Source organism: Zootoca vivipara, chromosome 10 (genome assembly GCF_965207765.1).
Source record: "Zootoca vivipara chromosome 10, rZooViv2.hap1.1, whole genome shotgun sequence".
NCBI lineage: Eukaryota > Metazoa > Chordata > Lepidosauria > Squamata > Lacertidae > Zootoca > Zootoca vivipara.
Window position 1 is genome coordinate 1,931,547 of NC_142593.1, and position 20,135 is coordinate 1,951,681.

A 20,135-nucleotide genomic window follows, 5' to 3' on the forward strand; every position below is an offset into this window, starting at 1 on the left:
TAAGAATGTGGTGAATATCTCACTAAAAATGTTCTCTTAAGCTGTTGCTCGCCGAGTAAAGTGAATTCCATGCCAGAGATTTTTATTTTTTAAAAAAGTTAGTATAGTAATACTTTTACACACACTTGGAATACAGCTTAAAGTTATGTTAACTACCCCTCAAAAACCACACTGAAGAGCTGGAGAAGTGCAGAAAGAAGCATCAAAAATGATCAGGGGGCTGAATCACCTTCTCTATATGGAAAGTGACAACTATCAGGGCTTTTGGGTTTAGAAAAAAAGCTGAGTAAAAAGGAACATTATAAAAGTTTATAGAATTGTACAGGATGTACAAATCCAACCCGTGATTTATAATATAGGTTTTATGAGCTTTTCTGAACAGTGCATCATTTATGCATATTAAATATAAAAATGAGAACATTATGATAAGAAAACAAAGGAAGTTGAATGAACATTATAAAGTATGCTTCCATTTTGTAGAATTAGTTAACCCAGTGCTCCAAGAGCCTCACCTGTGAGCCGGCAGCTACATTATTTATAAGGTGATTGTTGGGATGAGCAATCCAAAATGTGGAAACAGCCCTGCAAAGTGACACAAATGGAAACGGTGTAAGTAGCAAGTCCTACAGATACTCCTATGTCTCACAGTAAGGGTGTAAACTTGCAAATTTAAGCAACATTCATTTTTATTGGGGTGGGGGATCTCTGCAGATTGAGCAACAATGCTTAAGAGAGTAGATAAACAAACAATTCAAATTTTGGCAGCAAATTATAATATTCTTATATTATACTGAAACTTAAGGCCCTGAAGTAAAATCACATACTATCTGAATCATCTGTGGAAGAGAGGATATATTTAACACAATTTCTTCATTAATAGCCTTTTGTTGTTTGGAACACTATGCATTTTGCTTCCTAAAACAGGAATATTTGGCTTGGATCTTGAGATCTCAGGAGTGGAATGCCTCTCATAGGATGCTCCTGCTGGTGGGAAAGGGTAGAGGAGAATGATTTTCACCAATTCTCCCCACAGTTTCTCCAAATGTGCGCTGGAGAGTTGGGGACCCCCTGGAACAGCATGGGAAATGGCTACAAGGGAAAAAGGAGATCAATGGAAATCACATTCTTCTCCACTGGATTAAAGCCATTCGCGTGAATAGAAGAGAGCCCTGAGAATTGTACCATGGCAGCTCTGGATCCAAGCCTGTCTTAGCTGGATCCAAGCTTGTCTTAGTCACAATACCTTTCCTGCTGCATTCCACGGACTTCAGACAGGCTAAATATTGCAATATATATTCAGCTAAGCTCATATTTCAACAACAAACCTGTCAAATCAATCTCTTTGGCTAGCCTAAAGTTGCCTAATAAATTACATTGCTCAGCACTGATTTGAATTCAAGTCTTCAATGGCTAAGCATAGAGAGCTAACCACTGTACAACAGTGCCTCCTTGAACATACCAGCACTTAAGCCATGTACACAGACTGCAGGTAGTTTCTTGAAAAGAAGTTACCTCTGTATAGAATACCAATCAAATAAATTCCAGCCCCCCCCCCCCAGTCATTTAGCCAGTCACTCACATGCAGTCTGTGGTTGGAACTGGCTCATAGTTTCCATAGATATGATCCTTCATGGCCAGGCACATTGTACTGTTCCTGTCAGTAGGAAGGAGAGTGCCTGGTTTGGTGACTAGCCCTAGGTTATGATACAGTGTATTCCTCTGCTCAATGCCATCCTCCAGGAAAAAACAATGACCTAGTGTGTCATATCCAATGGTGTCTTTTATCTGCAGAAATAAAAGTTTATGTCATTCCCAAAAGTCTATATTGAGAACTGCATTACATCTTCACTATTTTGACACAGCTGCAGTAGGACAGACACTTCACTGTTAGCAATGTAATAGTTAAATCAGAATAATGAACCACACACATTTTCTGCCCACAAATGCAGAACTTTAGGATGAACTTAGGCTTCAAATTCTTAACAGATATGTTCATATACTATGTCCCATACATCACTTTATCCAGGTGTGTGGATGGATAGCTGACAATTATCATGAGGTTCAGGAGCAAAATACAGATTATAAAAAAAATATTCTAGCATACTATCAAAACAAAACAAAAACTTATGAAAACATTAAACCCTATTTTCACATGTATTCATAGGGACACATAAGCCAGTGGCATGTTATTCGGTTGATGTGCTAGGAAAGCCCTGTCCCACCCCCCAATATTATTTCCATGACACGCCATGGATCAAATCATCCAGCCAACACTTCATACAAGCAACTGATAACATGGAAAGGCAATCTCATGATTCCAGGTTCCGAGGGCCAAGAACATTGAAGTTGGTCTAGTGCAGGCATCCCCAAACTGCGGCCCTCCAGATGTTTTGGTCTACAACTCCCATGATCCCTCGCTAACAGGACCAGTGGTCAGGGATGACTGGAATTGTAGTCCAAAACATCTGGAGGGCCGAAGTTTGGGGGATGCCTGGTCTAGTGTTATCATCAAAACTTAAAACCAGTCAATCAAATGTAAAATACTTCCAGACGATGCTGAAGCTTAGCTTAGGCCAAGCGATGATGTGTCTTCCATACAGCTGTGCATCATCTTTGCTGAAGAAAAGTAAACAATTACAAACTGCCCAATTCATGTTCATCAGATCCTACAGTTAGGACAAAACCTCCTCACAAGCGCTAATATCCAAAAACCCACATCCAGAGATTTGTGCAGATGAATGGCCCGATCTCCTAACAATGGCCAGAGTCATCATGAGTGCCAGAGACTCGCCTCCCTTCCCTTTGCAGCTGTAACCTTGATTCGTGTTATGCCTGCACCACAGTTGCAAACGGCAGTTTGCAATTAACCATGGTTAGCATTGCATGATCCAAAGAGGTAAATAACAGAGGAAATTTGAAGTAGAGGGGAAGGCAAAGCAGCACTGCTATTACCAGCAAGCCATTTGTTGCATGAACAGTCACACATCTAGAGAAGCAGTGATGAATTGAGAGGCCTTCTACATAAGTCCTGTACTTGTACCCTCCTTTCTCGTCCACATCTTCACAGCGGTGGAAGTGAACAGGGTAAGCTCCATGGACCTGCTGGCCCATTTGTCTGAGTTCCACATAGGAGAGGTGAACAGAGGTGAAATTCTTTAGAATCTGGAAGAGCACAAAAAATAATCTCATCATTTTTTCCCCAGATCAACAACAGTTCTTGGATTTACGAGCTTTAAGGCACTCATTTCCCCCAGATAAAAACATAGCAATACATTGGAAATCCAATTACACTGAAGAGTAATAAACAGAGCACAGTTTTGAAACGAGTAAGACTCCAGGTCCAGGGGCAAAGGAAGGCGTTGTGACACCCTGGGCGGGTGTCACTACGTAGGGTGCATGTGTGGCGCAGCTATGTACGTAATGATGCCGCATATGCGCTGTACATAGCGGTTTGCCGGCAGCGCCAGGATCCTCTGCTTGCAGCTGCAGCCACGAACAGAGGATCCTCTACAAATGCGGCTGCAGCAGCGCAATGGGTGCTTGTGCTGCTGCGAGCCCCCGCAGGGTGACTTCTTGTCACCCACGCAGACATGGCACATGGGGCGCCCCGCCCGCCCGCCCTGGATGCCAGTGTCCAGGTCATTTCCCCAGTGGCTTCCCCTGCTATAGGCACAACTGCCATAGTTGTATTCAGTATAAAGGAGCCTTACTTTTTCATGTAATAGGGCTGCCATATGTCTGGATTTTCCCGGACACTACTGGGATTTCAAGGGCACAATTCAAGTCCAGGCCGGTGCTTTCTCCTGGATCAACAACTTTGGGGTGTCCTGGTCTTTACTTTTTGAAATATGGCAACCCTATCGTATAACATCAAACAGCAATACAATATGCCCAACATATCCCAGTGGACAGCAATAACTTAAATATTGTATCTCAAAACAGGAAGGGAATAATCACCATGGAAGTCTGCAGCAGCCAAAGGTACTGGAGCAATGACAAGAAGCAATTTAGTACCCACACGTGCCTGCATCGCCCCCTGTGCATACCTGGATATGTCCACCGAAAGTATCAAAATGGAAGAACTGGCACTCTTTGCCAGTGTAACAGGAATCTTCCATCTCTCCCTTTATTAAAATGTTCCGTGTGAGAACTCCGACCTCAGCCCTCATGTCCACTCCATCAACAATTTCTCCTATATGAAGAAACTGAGGGATTTCTGTTTGAAAGAGAAGTTCATGTTCAAAGGCCAAGCAAGTGAAAAATTGAGATCTCTGATTCTTATCTGCTGTGAATGTATGCAACCTGCTAACACAGTTAAGCTTCATTCTGGAAAGGCAGAGCTATGGAGTGGAAGATGAGTCTTGTCCCACCTTGGGGTTCATGTGATCTAGTGCTATGCCTGCCATGTGTTATAAAGAAAATGAACAGGTATGCTGAAGTTTTCACAAATGGTTTGATCTTATGAAACCTTACTAGGATCTGTACAAATTTGAGGAATGAAGCCCACTCAAGCGTTCATTATTTTGTTCACAGATGATTTTGCCATACAAATTATTTCTAGGCGCACTATCTGGAATGAAAAGTGGTCTTCAATGGCCATGTGCAGATGGATGGCCAAAAACATACGGTAAATGAGAGATGAGAGACGGTTGGTGTGGCAGTCAAGAATTACTTTTTTCCGGCGTTTTCCATTTTTTGTTTTTTGCGAAAATGTATAAGGGAAGTAATGACATATGTTGGAGAAGTCACAATGAAATCGGTACATATATACATATATGGTGGAAATGCAGTGAAATCAAGATATATTGGCAAATGATATATAAGGAATTGAAAAAAGATATTCAAATATTCGTTCAAGAAAAAGCCAGAGTTATTCTTATTGGGAATGCGAGATGAGGAGATTCTACCGAAGGACAGATGTATTTTAATGTATGTAACATCAGCAGCTAGATTATTAATAAGAGTAAAAGGGTTACCAAGTAAAGAAGATTGGCATCTAAAAATGATATCATATTATAATTTGGCAACAAAAGCAGCAGAAATTAAAGTAATAAATGGGGGGGGAAGCACTAAAGGGTGGGTGGAGGGTTGGGTGGTGGGGGCGGTTGAAGAGATGGAAATTGTTTTTTCAATTAAGTAAAGATTATCTATTAGTTATTGTATTTTTGGTTAGTTTGTGATAATTTTTATTATTTTGATTTATTGCAATTTTGGTTTGGTTATGACAATTTTTTTGTAAATCCTTGTAAAAAAATTAATAAATTCAAAAATAAATAAAAAAGAATTACTTTCTTCCAAATCCTTTATCATGCTGAGTTCATGTAGTTTTAACACTCACGCCAAAATTTAGGGTAGGACGCTTACATTAGACAAGGAAAGTGAGTGAGCTACTCACAGGTCTCATAGCTACAGTTAGGAATAATTTTACAGCTAAATATAATATTTAATTTCTCTCTCTCTCTTCAATGTTTTATCACAAATTCCTTTACTTCGCCTTAAAAAAAACCCAAAATCAAACTTCTCCTGTTTAAAAGTGGCCTTTTATCTAGCAGAATCCAATATTTTTTACCAAATCCATAGTAGGCTGGTAGGCTGGTTTCACTGCATAGAGTGGAACAATAACAGAGCACCGACGGGAAAAAAGCTAAACCATGACAAATCTTGGTCTCACTTCAATAAAAGCTTTAAGTTCCAAATTACTCTTATCTGAAAGTGTTCAGCTATACAACTTCTGTAAAACTTTTATTGATCACCTGGGCAACAGTTCTTTCATAACCATATAGTGAACATAATTTTTTCTAAACACACATAGCATAGATGCAGTTTCAAATCAAACTTGTTAGCATGCGAACAACAAAAAGTAACAAAGAAAATAACTTAATGTACACCTCCAGATGTTAACAGCTCAAATTAAGTTTATTTCTTCCATTCAAACCTAGCAAGACTGCACACGTTTGAAAAGTAGGAAGGGATGAGACTCTTGACACATTTTTGGAACACTGAAGGAAACTGGATATTAAATGAACAGAAAGCTGAAGAACTGCTTCCATATGGGAGTAATTTGCTTGCCTTTCCTCATTCATGTGAGAGAGCATCTGCAGATGCTGAAGACCAAGGATTAAGAGAAGCAGAAGTTAAATTTCACTAGTAAGATGCTGAGATATGTATTTCAAGCAAAAGGGGCAGCTGGCCACACCAGAAAGGTTTTGCCCCAGAGAATACTCTGAATTCGTATGAAACTTGCACAAACCACAAAAGGAAATAAAAATTTCTAAGACAGCACTTCCTTGAACTTTAGGCTATTTGCACACAGCTAAATGTGTATCCAAACACTACCTGCATCTCTTGGCTTGAATTACCTCTCCCTTTCCTTTACAGTTACGAGGTCCAGGTATGGATGGTTCCAACTCTTCCTGCACTCCACATCCAAGCCTTGAAACCCCAAATATACACCACCAACCATCTCTAATGTGATCACCTAACCAATCTCACCACAGCTCCAAGCTGCACAAATCAGTTTGCTTTTCCTAGATGGAGCTCAACAAGCAAGTACTGTAGTAGGTCCTCTGCATGGGGAAGATGGAGAAATGCTACTGGGTGACAGAGAAAAGGCAGAACTAGAATAATAGAATCATAGAGTTGGAAGAGACCACAAGGGCCATCCAGTCCAACCCCCTGCCAAACAGGAAACACCATCAAAGAATTCCTGACAGGTGACTTTGTCAAGCCTCCGCTTAAAGACCTCCAAAGAAGGAGACTCCACCACACTCCTTGGCAGCAAATTCCACTGTCAAACAGCTCTTACTGTCAGGAAGTTCTTCCTAATGTTGAGGTGGAATCTTCTTTCTTGTAGTTTGAATCCATTGCTCCGTGTCCGCTTCTCTGGAGCAGCAGAAAACAACCTTTCTCCCTCCTCTATATGACATCCTTTTATATATTTGAACATGGCTATCATATCACCCCTTAACCTTCTCTTCTCCAGGCTAAATATACCCAGCTCCCTAAGCCATTACTCATAAGGCATTGTTTCCAGGCCTTTGACCATTTTGGTTGCCCTCCTCTGGACACGTTCCAGCTTGTCAGTATCCTTCTTGAACTGTGGTGCCCAGAACTGGACGCAGTACTCCAGGTGAGGTCTGACCAGAGCGGAATACAGTGGTACTATTACTTCCCTTGATCTAGATGCTATACTCCTATTGAGGCAGCCCAGAATTGCAATGGCTCCCCTCCCCCCCTCAACACCTACTTTCCCTCTGTCTTCACCCAAGGGGAAAGCGATGCCCAACCTGGTGATAACAGAATAAATGAGATAGGGAGGGAGGGGAGCTACTATCCTGATCTCCTAATCTCCATACAGAGATCTCCAGCTATTAATGTAGGATATGGCACAAACACTGCAGGAAGAAAGAGCAGTGACACAGCAAAGAATGATAAATGTCTGCATGGTTAAGAGAGCAGCCCAAAACAACACCATTACTGGCCCCAACAACATCCAACATACCATCTCAGGACTATTTAATTGCTCATCTTCTAACATTGTGTATGCCATCAAATGCCAACAGTGCCCTTCAGCTCTCTATATTGGACAAACAGGCCAAACCCTACGCCAAAGGATAAATGGACATAAATCTGACATCAGGAATCACAAGACAGAGAAACCAGTAGGAGAACACTTCAGTCTCCCAGCACATTCTATACAAGATCTCAAAGTAGCTGTCTTATTACAGAAAAATTTCAGAAACAGACTGGAAAGAGAAGTTGCTAAATTGCAACTCATTACCAAGCTTAAAACCATGGAGAGACCTGGTCTGAATAAAGACATTGGATTCTTATCTCATTATACATGATAAAGCTATCTCACCCATTGCTTTTTCCTGCAATACCAATCGCAGTCGTTAACAGTTGTTAACTGTCATCAACAGGTTTACCACTTCTATCAGCCAATCACCCATTCCCAGCACCCTTCTGAGTAATACCCTTCCCCACCCTCTAACTATATATAAGGGTCTGGTGACTTCTGTTTCAGTGTATCTGAAGAAGTGTGCATGCACATGAGAGCTCATACCAATGACAAACTTAGTTGGTCTCTAAGGTGCTACTAGAAGGAATTTATTTTATTTTTTGTTTTCAAAACAACTGAGCGAAAGGAAAGCTCATAGGACATTAATCAGTAAAAAGGGAAGCTGTTTTTCACAAAAGGGCAAGCTGCATTTTAATCATGTCCAGAGCAAAACTCAATTTAGCACTTATATATGCTACACTTGAGATATGAAACTTCCCTTCCTTTGTGCTGATACATACAATGGTGTGTGTATGTGTCATGTCAGGGTCAAATGAGGATCTTAGACTGCAGCGAATGTTAAGCAGCTGGAAAAGTTTATCAATGGCAGAAAGTCAATGTGACTGCATTTATAATAGGCATCAGGACCACAGGCAAATGGAAAGCAAAAGCTTGCAGCATACCTTTAACTTTGATTTGATATCTATTGCATTCAGAACAAGGAAGCAGGGTGAATTCTTCTGCCTGGTACATAGAATAATCAGTGCTTGCAACAACAATCTGGTCTTCAGGCTTCCAGGTACTAACATCTTCTGACAGATCCAGTATCACTCCATGCACTGCTTCCACCTGGAAACCCGACTTTGGAACACCTTAAACAAAGAAATAAAATCAAACAAAACATATTGATTTATTTTAAAAACATATGAATACAATTTCCTCAAATGCTCAAAGCATTTACACATTAAAACCAATCAACAAGATAAACACTGTACAGCAGCTAAGTGGAAATTATCAATTGCTTATCCTCTCATGTGATTCCTTATCCATTCTCCCCACCCCCAAAAATGTTCCCATGCTTACTGAAGCACAGAGGGAGGTATCAGCAGACTTGTGGTTTACTTCAAAATTCACAGAAATACAGAACAAAAAGTCTTTAGTAGAAAAAGACTGCTGGAGGAGACTCTTGAGGGTCCCATTGACTGCAAGATCATCAAATCTATCCATTCTGAAGGAAATTAGCCCTGAGTGCTCACTGGAAGGACAGATCGTGAAGCTGAGGCTCCAATACTTTGGCCACCTCAGGGAGACTCCCTGGAAAAGACCCTGATGTTGGGAAAGATGGAGGGCACAAGGAGAAGGGGGCGACAGAGGACGAGATGGTTGGACAGTGTTCTCGAAGCCACCAACATGGGTCTGACCAAACTGCGGAAGGCAGTGGAAGACAGGAGTGCCTGGTGTGCTCTGGTCCATGGGGTCACAAAGACGACTAAACAACGACTAAACAACAACAACAGAAAAAGACTCCTAAGGGGTAAACACCCTGCAAAACACCAGCCTAAATAAAGACTCAATAACCACACAATTCTGATTAAGAGGAAACAAACTGAAAACCAGGTAGAAAGGAGAATGGAATGGCGGGGAACTAAAGACAAAGGAAGAGACCAATGAAAAAAGAGCGAACCATTAGAACATCCATATTTCTTGCCAAGGCATTACAAATTTGTGTAATAAAACTTAAAGGAGAAATGGAAAATGATTTATCCTGTAGAGGTTAGGGAGTAGATATGTAAACCACTACTATTAGCAGTATGCTTGTTATTATTATTTTTATGTGTGTAATGGTTGCTCACTAAACACAATAAATTGAACTGAACTATAATGCTCAAGTCAGAGGAAGGCTGTGATCTACTATCTTTGGTGATCACTCGTAGCCTCCAAAACATCTGGAGGGCCGAAGTTTGGGGATGCCTGGACTAGATGATCCTAAGGATCCCTTCCAACTCTACAATTCTATGAACAGAACAATATAAACTACATTCCCTTTTGGATTTTTGCTTTGGAACAGACACTACTTCTGGTTTCACAGCAGACAGTGGTTAGCAGAGGTGCATGGAAGGTGCAGTAGTTAAGTAGTTAAAGTAGTTCCAGCTGTACAAGATTGTTTACAATTATTGCATTACCTGTATTGCTTTAAAAAAATTAAGTATATTCATACCATCATTCCATTCACTGAAAGCTCTCACAGCAAACTTCTGACCGTCCACTGTAAAAAATTCTCTTTGTGCAATAGCTTTCCCTCCCGTGCTGTGGTTTTCAGAGTTTCTCACAGACTCATTACACGATGAATCTCCATCACCAATTACACCAACTAAAGCCCAGGCCTGCCTGGAAAGAATAAAATACATGTTTAAATAAAAAACTCTTCCTTGGTGCAGGTCTTTACAAGTAGCAAAGCATATAGCATGTACAAATGTATTAGAAAGTGTTATTCTTAGTTTTCTGAAACATTCTTCAAAATCCGTTTTTTAAGAAAAGGAGAAACAATTTTATAACTTTGGGGCATAAGGCTGTAAGTACTATTGCTATCATCTTCCTTGTCAGAAGTCACAAGAATTTGCAACATTTGCCATATCCCCCCCCCCACAAAAAAAACCCTGAGGATGTATATAGACGGTTGTGTCCTACTCACAACTGCTTGTGAAAAAATAGTACAAGCCCCGCTCTCAGTGTGGGAGATGGAAATATTAGATTTTAATTAAATCCCATAATTGTCCGGAAAGGAGTACTTTCTCCTCTAAATGGAAACCTGTACATACATTTGTACGGTATATTATCCAATAAAAATCATAAAACAGTAAAAGATATATCCCTAACTCTGTGAAATTCATTACATTTTCTATTGTGTTGAAACAACCTGTAGGGATGGAGAGGGTGTTATGCCTCCCTAATAAAGAGGCAACAGGATTGGCATTTTGAACCACAGGGGAACTAAATGTGTGCCTTGGCATCTTGAAGAAAACTCTTTGGTAGGTCCATGCTTATAGTTTTTGGAGCCTTGCTGATAAAAGATTGCCAGTGCTGCAGCTGGACATTTTAGTAGGTTGGCATGGAGCCCTCATTGTAGACACCCCATAACTTACCATACTTGTTCAAGAGCAGAAAGCAAGCCAAGAGCCTCCTCCAGACTCTCTTCTCTAACCCCAGCTTTGAAAAGCTATACTGCCCTAGCATTACATTCATGCCTCTAGTTACTCCTGATTTTCCTATTAGCTTTAATCTAAGCCAGCTCTGACTTGGCAGCACCAAAGCCAAGGGATTTCATTTTTTTCCAAGCATTCCTCTTTTCCTTCAAGTTGCATGCCAACTGGTATCAACATTTCCAGCAATTCTTACATTCAGAACCTCCACAAGTGGAGAGCTAAATTTAAACAGCACACAACTGCTCAAGAAAGCTGTTGTGTGGTATTTTTAGCTCAGTGTTCTTAATGAAAAGCTTGTACAGTCACCTGTTTTAAACAAAACAATCCAACTGCAGGTCCAGGTACCTCAGATATGGATGTTATTCACTCTCTCAACGTATGTTTGAATTGGCTAGGATGCCTGCTGAGAGGGCTTACACTATTACAGTGAAAAGCCATAGACTATACTATGAACCTCTGCATGGCATTCTAGGTGCAATGTTGAGGTTATGGTTTTAAAGGGGACAAGGGAGTGGCAACAGTAGACTGCTTTCCTTTCAAAATCAGTGCAGTGAGGACTCTGCAAGACTGCACTCCAAAACCATGAATTGCTCTGCAAACACCATAGGAGCACACACATTCCCCATCTCATATGCAAATGGGGGGGGGGAGAGAAAGAGAGAGAGAGAGAAGGTGTCTCTTAAAAGGAGCTTCCAAGTCCCTCCAGCTTCCACATCATAAGCTCCTCATAGAAACTTTAAAAACTGCCTAATATCAAAATCAGACTAGCTTAGTATTTTTCAAACAGCAGCTTCTGCCTGGATATCCTAGGGCATTTTGCAAATGCTCCATCACTGAGGGACACCCCTTCCCCGCCTGCCAAGACACAAGAATGCTGATGCTGCATTTCAAATTATCCAAGAATTTCAAATCAATGGAATAATTTCCTTACAATTCCATTTAAGAATATAAGATATTGGGTTACGTTGCATCCAATGCTGCATTCATGATAATAGAAGGTGGTTTGTTCCAGTGGAGGTTTCTGGCTGCAGATAAGAGAAAGGCAGTATCTGCAAAATCCTCATCACCCCCATCAGTCCCCACATGCCCAAAAATTTGCTTCTGAGCTGGGCGACTCCTGGGAAAATAGGAAAACTGTGAAACTTTCCTCCCAACACTATTCCATTGAAGGAAGCCTCCACTGGATCAAAGACCCTGCTGTCTGTGTGAGGAACACTAATGGATACAACTCTATAGTGTTTCTCTAGTACAGGGGTCTGCAACCTTTAAGACAAAAAGAGCCACTTGGACCCGTTTCCGAAGGAAAAAAATAAACTGGGAGCCGCAAAACAGGGATGTAATTAGAAATCAGAGGGCCCCATAGCAAAATTTGCTATGCCCAATAATCAATGCCCCAAAATGCCATAGAAAATTAATCAGGGCCCCAGTGTACCATAAATCATAATCAGTGCCTGATGTAAATAATAATTAATAATGAGGGCCCAATGTCATCATTGTCATTATAAAAATAACTTTGAGTTTGGGCTGCCTTGATTACTGGGAATGGGCAAAACTCTGACTCCCTTATTAGGACACCTGTATGGTTTCATGTGTGTTGCTCCCATCAAGTGAACTTATAAAATTTCCTCATATTGAATCAACCCATTGATTAATACATCCACCTCAATCTCCTGACCAGGCCGGCAGGAGGCCGCAGGCAGGAGCAGCAGCAGCAAACACGCGCTCCGAGCCCGCAAGCCTTTTCTGCTGCTGGGTGGGAAGAAGTGCGCCCGTGTTTTTTTAAAAAAAACTCCGCCCCCGCCCCCGTGAGCCTATTGGCTGCAGAAATGCAGCGGGGAGGGGCTGATGCAGGGAGGGGGCTGCTAACATCACCTTGCGTCCTTTTTGCACAGCGCACAACGGAGTTGTGGACTCCGGCGGGCGCCGTGCGGGGCGCAGGCGCACAGCGCGCCGCCGCAGCTGTGTGCTCCGGCGGCGGTGGGCACCGTGCGAGTGTCTGGCGGGCGTGGCGGGCGCCGCCGCATGGCTCAGGCGGCACATGGCTCGGACGCCTCCTCCCCTCGTATCTGCTCCGGAGCCGCAGCAAAGGTGTAAAAGAGCCACATGCGGCTCCGGAGCCGCAGGTTGCAGACCCCTGCTCTAGTATAAGCATGGGGCATGACTCAAGCGGCACTGCAAATGCAACCCTCCCACAAGTTGGAAAGTTCAAGGAGCGTAGTAGCGTGCCTTCAACAAGCAGATAAGAATGAAACAGCAATGAGCAGCAGTCGGCTTGCTTGTGACCTTGGCTCTGCAGCAGTTGTAGCTTCTGCCTTTCAAGTGCAAGGAAAAGCTTAGTATTGTTGGAGCCAAACCTACATGGTGCAACTGTCAAGTACAAGCCCAGCATATGAGAGCCAATTGTGGTGTAGTGTCCCTGGGGGGACAAGGGTTCCCTCAACAAATCCCTCTGGCCAAAGTCAGCTGCCCAACTCAGGCCTGTACTGAGCCAGCTACCAAGCCAGCAGCCAAGTTCCTAAGATGAACATGCTTTTTAAAAAAATAAATAAAAGGAGGACAAATAGAATGAGAAGGAAATTCCTAGATCAACTTCCATTGCCTGTATCTTCAGGTGACACATAAAGATGACCAGATGACTGGCTCTGGTTCTGAATAACCCAGTCACCCCATGAGGCAAAGAAGCACAAGTCTACTGGGTGCCCGGTCTGGGGTAAAAGAGCCTGCTAAAACACACAGGTTAAATTAGTAGTCTAATTTACATTTACTAGGGAGCCCATGCAACAACACATTCTCTCTCTAATCAATCAGAAATATCCACCACTTCTTAATTCATACTCAGCATGAATCACCACTTCACTTAGGAAACAACACTGGATAGCAATCTACTCTTTAACCTTTCATCTAACGCCATTATAGCACCAAGTTTATTACAGTGAGATACCTCTCACTTGAAATTAAAGAACAGCTGCATACAGTAGTGAGATGAATCTGTCTCCTCTATTATTTCAAATACACTGGACTGGCACAGGCTTAAACAATTCTGCCCTGTCTTTTCACAATAAGCGTCATCATGGTGGCCTACAACAAACTATAAAAACAATCTGAAATGAATCCATACTGAAATAAAGAAGTAGTACCGTTTTATACAATCCAGAAAGATCAGATAATTTTTTTAAAAACAAACAATAAAAGAAAATGTTTTGAAAAATGAAAAGGGTTTTATCTGTCTTCTAAAACAATTAGAAAGTCAGAGGAATCTTCTACAGAGGTTAGCTAGAGAAATGAAACAAACTTTCCACATTTTTCTTTTAAACAATTTCAGGACTATAAAAGCTGAAAGTAAACCAATCACAGCATGTTTCATCATTATACTTGGAATCCCTTCCCTTCCTTTCTCTCTCCTTGTGACTTTTAAATGCCATTTCAGGGCAGAGTAAAAGCACACCAGGGATTTTTACAGGATGGGCTTGCTTTCAAGATCTTTCACGGAAGGAACATAATTCAAAGTGAGTCTTATGGCTGCTTCTTAGAAGATGACTTTCCTGCATATATTATTTGTATGTGGGGAAACTGTAGGTACATTACATGTACCATGTAACAAGTAACAAATCCAAGTGTCATGTTTGCGGTGCATGTATACAGGGGCAAATTAACCACTATTTACAACACAACTAGTTGACTCATGTGCGAAGGAAAGACTTCGCTTTCATACTATCAGTTGTTAAATATACAAATCAAAGAACTAAAGTTGTAAAAGAATTTACTTTTATTATACCAAACAATCAACAATAAACGTGTATATAGTTTCAACTAGCAACTTCTGGCTTCTCCCCCAGCCCTAAACCTCCAATATTCCTAGAGCATGGCCTGAAGGCTAAGTAGGTTTGGTCAAATACTGACACACAGACATTCAAAAACAATGAAGAGAAACAGTGTTGTGGTACTTGTCTTTATAGCTAGTATTAATTCTTGCAATGAAAGCCAAAATAACAGAGGGGGAAAGACTTTGATGCAAGAAGTTTATAAATTTGAATATAGGGGTGCAGCATGATTAATACCCAAAGGAAAATATATGCATGAAATTTTGGAGTACTGCATGGCCATATTACTGCAATACCCTAATTCGAGGGAGGAAGGGTACTGTATACAGTTACAACTCCAAGGTGAGTTGTTATAATTCACAAGGGTTTATAACTTTAAAATATTAAACTAACCATCTTCCTTGTGCTACCTCCAAAGATATATTCTTAAGCACAACCCATCATATTCATACATTTGCATGTCAAAACATGAGCTGGAACATACAGGCAATTTTAAATTAGTTTCTTTTCCCCCACAAAAGCACAGAATACTTTTTTTTTTACCTGTAACTCAATCCTTTGACAAGCTTACTTCCCAGAAGATTCTGTATGGTTGTTCTGGTTTCATCTAGTAGGTTTTTAGCAGCTGAATCTCCCACAGCAATAGCAACAATGCGACCAAAATCTTGGCCTTTTAGAAAATCCTGAAGTCTCCTGCTATCATTCTGAGATTCATAAGTATCAAATCTGTCCGTTGCCAAAACTTGTGCAGTGTCTTGATCAATAACTCTCACATTGAGGCCTCGGGAAAAATCCTTTTCAAAAGTATATGAGCCAGAGGCCAATCCTGAAGAATGCAGAGTCTTTGACAAAGAAGTCCATGATAACTTCTGAGTTCCATGCAATTCCAGTGTTCCACCAGGACCAACACCCACAAACTTTTTGCCAAATGTTGGCACATAATCACCTTCATCCATTTTGCCATATAAGGTGATAGTTGCTTTGGATTTATAACAACATTTCTCTGCTCCAATATGAAGCGCTCCACCATCCTTTATCAGGATAAACCGTGTTCGTAGCGTAATATTTCTGGATCCTTTTTCATCATCACCAAAGACAAGCAATCCTATAGGGAACAATGTTTTTGGTAAGCAACCAACAAAGTAAATATTGACCAACTATTTTTTGAGGAATAGAAAAAGACACTCATCACTGCATTAATAACAAAGCTTTAAAAATATTTGTGAGCATTATATTTCAATACACAAAGCAGTTTTCAAATGGAAATCTGCATCACTCAGTTTGTCAAGGAGTTATCAGAGGAAGGAGAAGTACAAAGAACCAAAAGCAGCTGAACAAAACATTCTGCACTGCATCCTACGAGCCAGATCTTGCCCTTGCAAAGTTACCAACCAAATCTTGCTGTGCAAGGCTCTTAAACACCAATGACCAAGCAGTATTTTTAATCTGAGGGTATTTGATATGCTTGGCACAGCTGCAAAAAATGTACCGAAGGAAGTCAAGAGTAATAAATATTGAAAACAGACCAGAACGACTACATAATTACAAAGAAGCAGCTAGATGGGGAAGATGTGCAGATGTATAAACTTGGAAAGGATATTAAAAGGAAGAAGTGAATTTAAGTGAAAACTGTTGTAAAAGTAACATGGCCGTGGTTACTTTCCTTTGAGGATTTAGCAGGATAAGGATGGACAGAACAGAAATCACCAACCAGGTGTCCAGTTATTTTGGACTACAGCATGAGGCTGATGGGAATTGGAGTCCAAAACAGAGCCTCAGGCAGCGGAAACCGAAGAGGCCCCAATGAGCACCCCACCTGCCCCACTGCTGCCACAGAAGCAACCCAAGTAAGGGAGGGAGAGGTGGCAGAGCGGCGCAGCTCAGTGTAAACTTCTCCCATTGCTTTTTTCTACAACTGCTCTAAGTTAGCTGCTATGAAGAGAATGTTTCTTTCTCCACTGCACAGGAAGTAAACTGGGAGGAAACTTCCTTTTGGATGGATTGGGTCCAAATGCCTGTTCTGAAGCTGCTCTGTTATTCAGCTCTGCCTGCTCCCTGTTCCAATAGAACTTGTACTGAATGTAAACAGTATAAATGTATGTCATTTGCAGGATGATAGTCATTTTTTGGAGATGAGGGAAGGAGGGATGGAGAAGTTTCTTTACAACAGAAAGTTTATGCGTATGAGGGGAACAGAATCCTGTCCATCTCCTCCTGAAGGCCCAGATCTGATACCAGAAGAGAACTGGGCTGAGGAGAAAAATGTCTTTGTGACTAAGCACATCCATTTTGCCATATATGGTGATAGTTGCTTTGGATTTATAACGACATTTCTCTGCTCCAATATGAAGCGCTCCACCATCCTTTATCAGGATAAACCGTGTTCGTAGCGTAATATTTCTGGATCCTTTTTCATCATCATCAACATCAACACCCTTCAGCCACATGATGACGACAACATCAAGATCCCACCTTTCCCCCTAGTCCAACACTTTACACCTTTTTATATTCACACGCAAAACTGTGTGTGTGTGTGTGTGTAGTCTTAACTTTATGATAAATGAAATATAAAACATTATAATTATAAAAACATCAAAATTATTTTCTTATAATTATGTATTCTAGACTTATATTATTATACCATTCTAAAATTTAGACTATACATACACACTCCTTTTTCCTCGTGAATGGAAAAAACATAGGAATAAGTTCATCTTGTCAGTTTGGCCCTCAGATACGTTGAAGCTGGGATGTCACATTACGTACCTCCATCCTGTATCACTACAGAATGCACTGTAGCATCCACACTGAGGCGAAACAAATCTCCCTGTTTGAGTACAACTTTATTTTCTCGATCATGTCCAGGATTCCAGTTCTTAAGGCGAGGATTCTGATCGGGACAATTTTCTGCAATAGAAACAAGAAACACTTATAACTGAAGAATCAAGGCAGCCAACTCATGCTTCAAGCATTTTTATCCAACTCTGTTGGTATCGGATTTGAATAAAGACACAGTAAAAAGCTCCTCGTTATACCCATGAGAATAAGAAAAATCCTCTGAATCTGAATGAAGTTCAAGTAAAGTGATCTGCACTTTCACATTAGCCAATCAATACTCAACCGTCTTTCTTTACCTTTTCATTTTATAGCCCCTGAAAAGTTTTGAGTTTCAGAGGCCAATGCAAAATGCCTGGGGGGGGGGGTTGTTCAGTTTTCTCTCTGTTCAGCTGTTCCCATAATTCATTTGAGTATACATTTCACATTAGGAAATACCATTGCCCTTCAGCTTCTGTGTTTTGGTCCACATTAAGACCATTTTTGTATGTGTCCCAGTGTTTACAGGGCATCTTCATCCAATTGCATTTTTTTTGTTTAATATACCCATTTTTTGTTTTAATTGCAGCCTGCAATGGCCTCCTTTTCAGCCCTTCTGTGAAAAAAGGCTGAGCTCCATTCTGCCCATGTACTGCAGTGAGTCATGTACATTACAGTATCAGCAAGTTACTGACTCATTCAGGCAAACTACTCATTTCCTACTCATTTCCTTTCTCTCTGTTCCTCCTTACCAATGATTCAGCATTTCCTGATACAATACTTTGCTTGGATGCAATAAAATTGTGAAAATTACACTCATGTTCCTCCTGTTTCCTTTTGGAGAAAGCTTTACAGTAAGTTTCAATTTCTATTAGGAGTTGCTTCCTGCTATTAAACTTATTTCTCATGCTGATAAAACATAATTACTTTGGATTCCCTCTCTTGCTTAGCTGTTTCCCCCTTAGTTACAATAGATTTCTTATTATCCTTTAGCTTCTTGTTACTTTGGCCATGTTATGCTCACTTGCATGTCCTTCTGAATGTGGTTTGAAATGAAATAAAATGACTGTGCTTTTTATTTAAAATATGCACTACCCCACTTTTCACTAGAGATTCCCAGGAGCAGCTTAACTTGCAAAATAAATGTTTTAACAAAACAGCCACACAATTTTAGACATGAGGATGAGTCACATTTGTGACAAACCAATTGTTGTAAACAGAATACAATATTAGGTGGACGTTTGGTCCAATTCTGGAAGGCTCTTCTTTTTTTCATTCCTCTAGTCTTCACCCTTTTCAGACCAAGGACCCACTTTTAATCAAACATGCTTTGGGAACTTCATTCCTCAATCTTTCACCCTTTACTTGCATGGCAGTCGTATTCTGTTACAACTAACCTCTGATCGGACCATGACCTGCCAGTCAAAGACCATGGATAAATCAACCTGTAGTGCTACTGGTTCTCAGCAATACTGCAATGTGATCTTGCATTTGTGATCCCTTTTGCACTTTCTCAGTTATCTGAGATTAGGAATTTCTCCCCATCGCTCACCTTAAGCACACTTCTTCAAACCATCTGTGCCAATTATCAATGCAAATCCCAATAATGGTTAAAACTATATTACTGAATTTTAGTAATTAGACCATTCTTGTTGACTATTTCAGTTATCAGAAACACTTGATAAATGTTAACTGACACTGTAGTGATTTTTATTAGAGACTTACGGTAGTTTTAAATGCACTGTCTAAAATCCATCTCTTTGCTCAGGGTTTCTGCAGGAGTTTGATTTAATATGGCCCCCTACTGAGTGTTTGACTGTGTCGACAACAGAAAACTATGGCAAGTTCTTAAACATTGGACACTGTGAGTAAAGGAAAAGGCTTTAAAAAAATTTAAATGAAAAGATTTGGACACGGGGGGAGATTAAAAAAGGAAGTCGATTTCCCCCATTAAGCAAATTGAGACGCAGTTAACTTGCCCGAAGCCGGGAAGCTGACAGGAAGTTTTTAATTACCAAAAATCGGACTTAAAACTTTCCCCCTAAGGCAGGGTAAAGGGGAGAAAGGTTGAACTTCGCAAAATCCCTGTAAAGGTTCTTTAATTTGGTCTGGGGAAAGTCCCCCTGGAAGCTGGAGTGGGTCCCTGGAAGGATCAGTGAGCCGCCATTATGACATCACAATAGGATGTCATAAGGAGATAAACAATTTGTTTATCTCTTTGAGGCTGAAAACTGTCAACAATGAAGAGAGCGTAAAATATAAGGTTGTGAATAAGAAGTTTCCATTTTCATAAATGGATATATGAGTTTTAAGATATGAAGAAGAATTAAAAATGAGAGTTTGTAACCAGATCGGGCATAATTTCTGTTTCCGAAGTTTGGAAATACAAACTGCGCCATTTCCTGCTGTAATCTGTGCTGTTCCCACGAAATTGGAGACGACCAGGATGTCAGCAGACACAACATCATCTGACTTTATTGACTTTCAAAAGGAACTTTTGGAATTGCTTTTGGATTT

General features: G+C 40.7%; 1 protein-coding gene across 13 annotated transcripts in view; it reads right to left on the reverse strand.

The window, feature by feature from the left end:
* CEMIP2 (cell migration inducing hyaluronidase 2) overlaps nt 1-20,135 on the reverse strand; it is a 64,594-nt gene that overhangs the window by 24,843 nt on the left and 19,616 nt on the right. For all 13 annotated transcript variants that reach the window (XR_015946156.1, XR_015946157.1, XR_015946155.1 and 10 more), the window contains 8 exons: nt 17,571-17,711; nt 15,348-15,909; nt 9,999-10,168; nt 8,464-8,652; nt 4,047-4,216; nt 2,953-3,162; nt 1,580-1,785; nt 513-582 (listed from right to left, as the gene is read on the reverse strand). Coding sequence is in view for 5 of the 13 variants with exons in the window: in XM_060280052.2 (XP_060136035.2) it covers nt 513-582; nt 1,580-1,785; nt 2,953-3,162; nt 4,047-4,216; nt 8,464-8,652; nt 9,999-10,168; nt 15,348-15,909; nt 17,571-17,711 (1,718 nt within the window). In the remaining 8 variants the exon portion in view is untranslated. The remainder of the gene's footprint in view (nt 1-512; nt 583-1,579; nt 1,786-2,952; nt 3,163-4,046; nt 4,217-8,463; nt 8,653-9,998; nt 10,169-15,347; nt 15,910-17,570; nt 17,712-20,135) is intronic.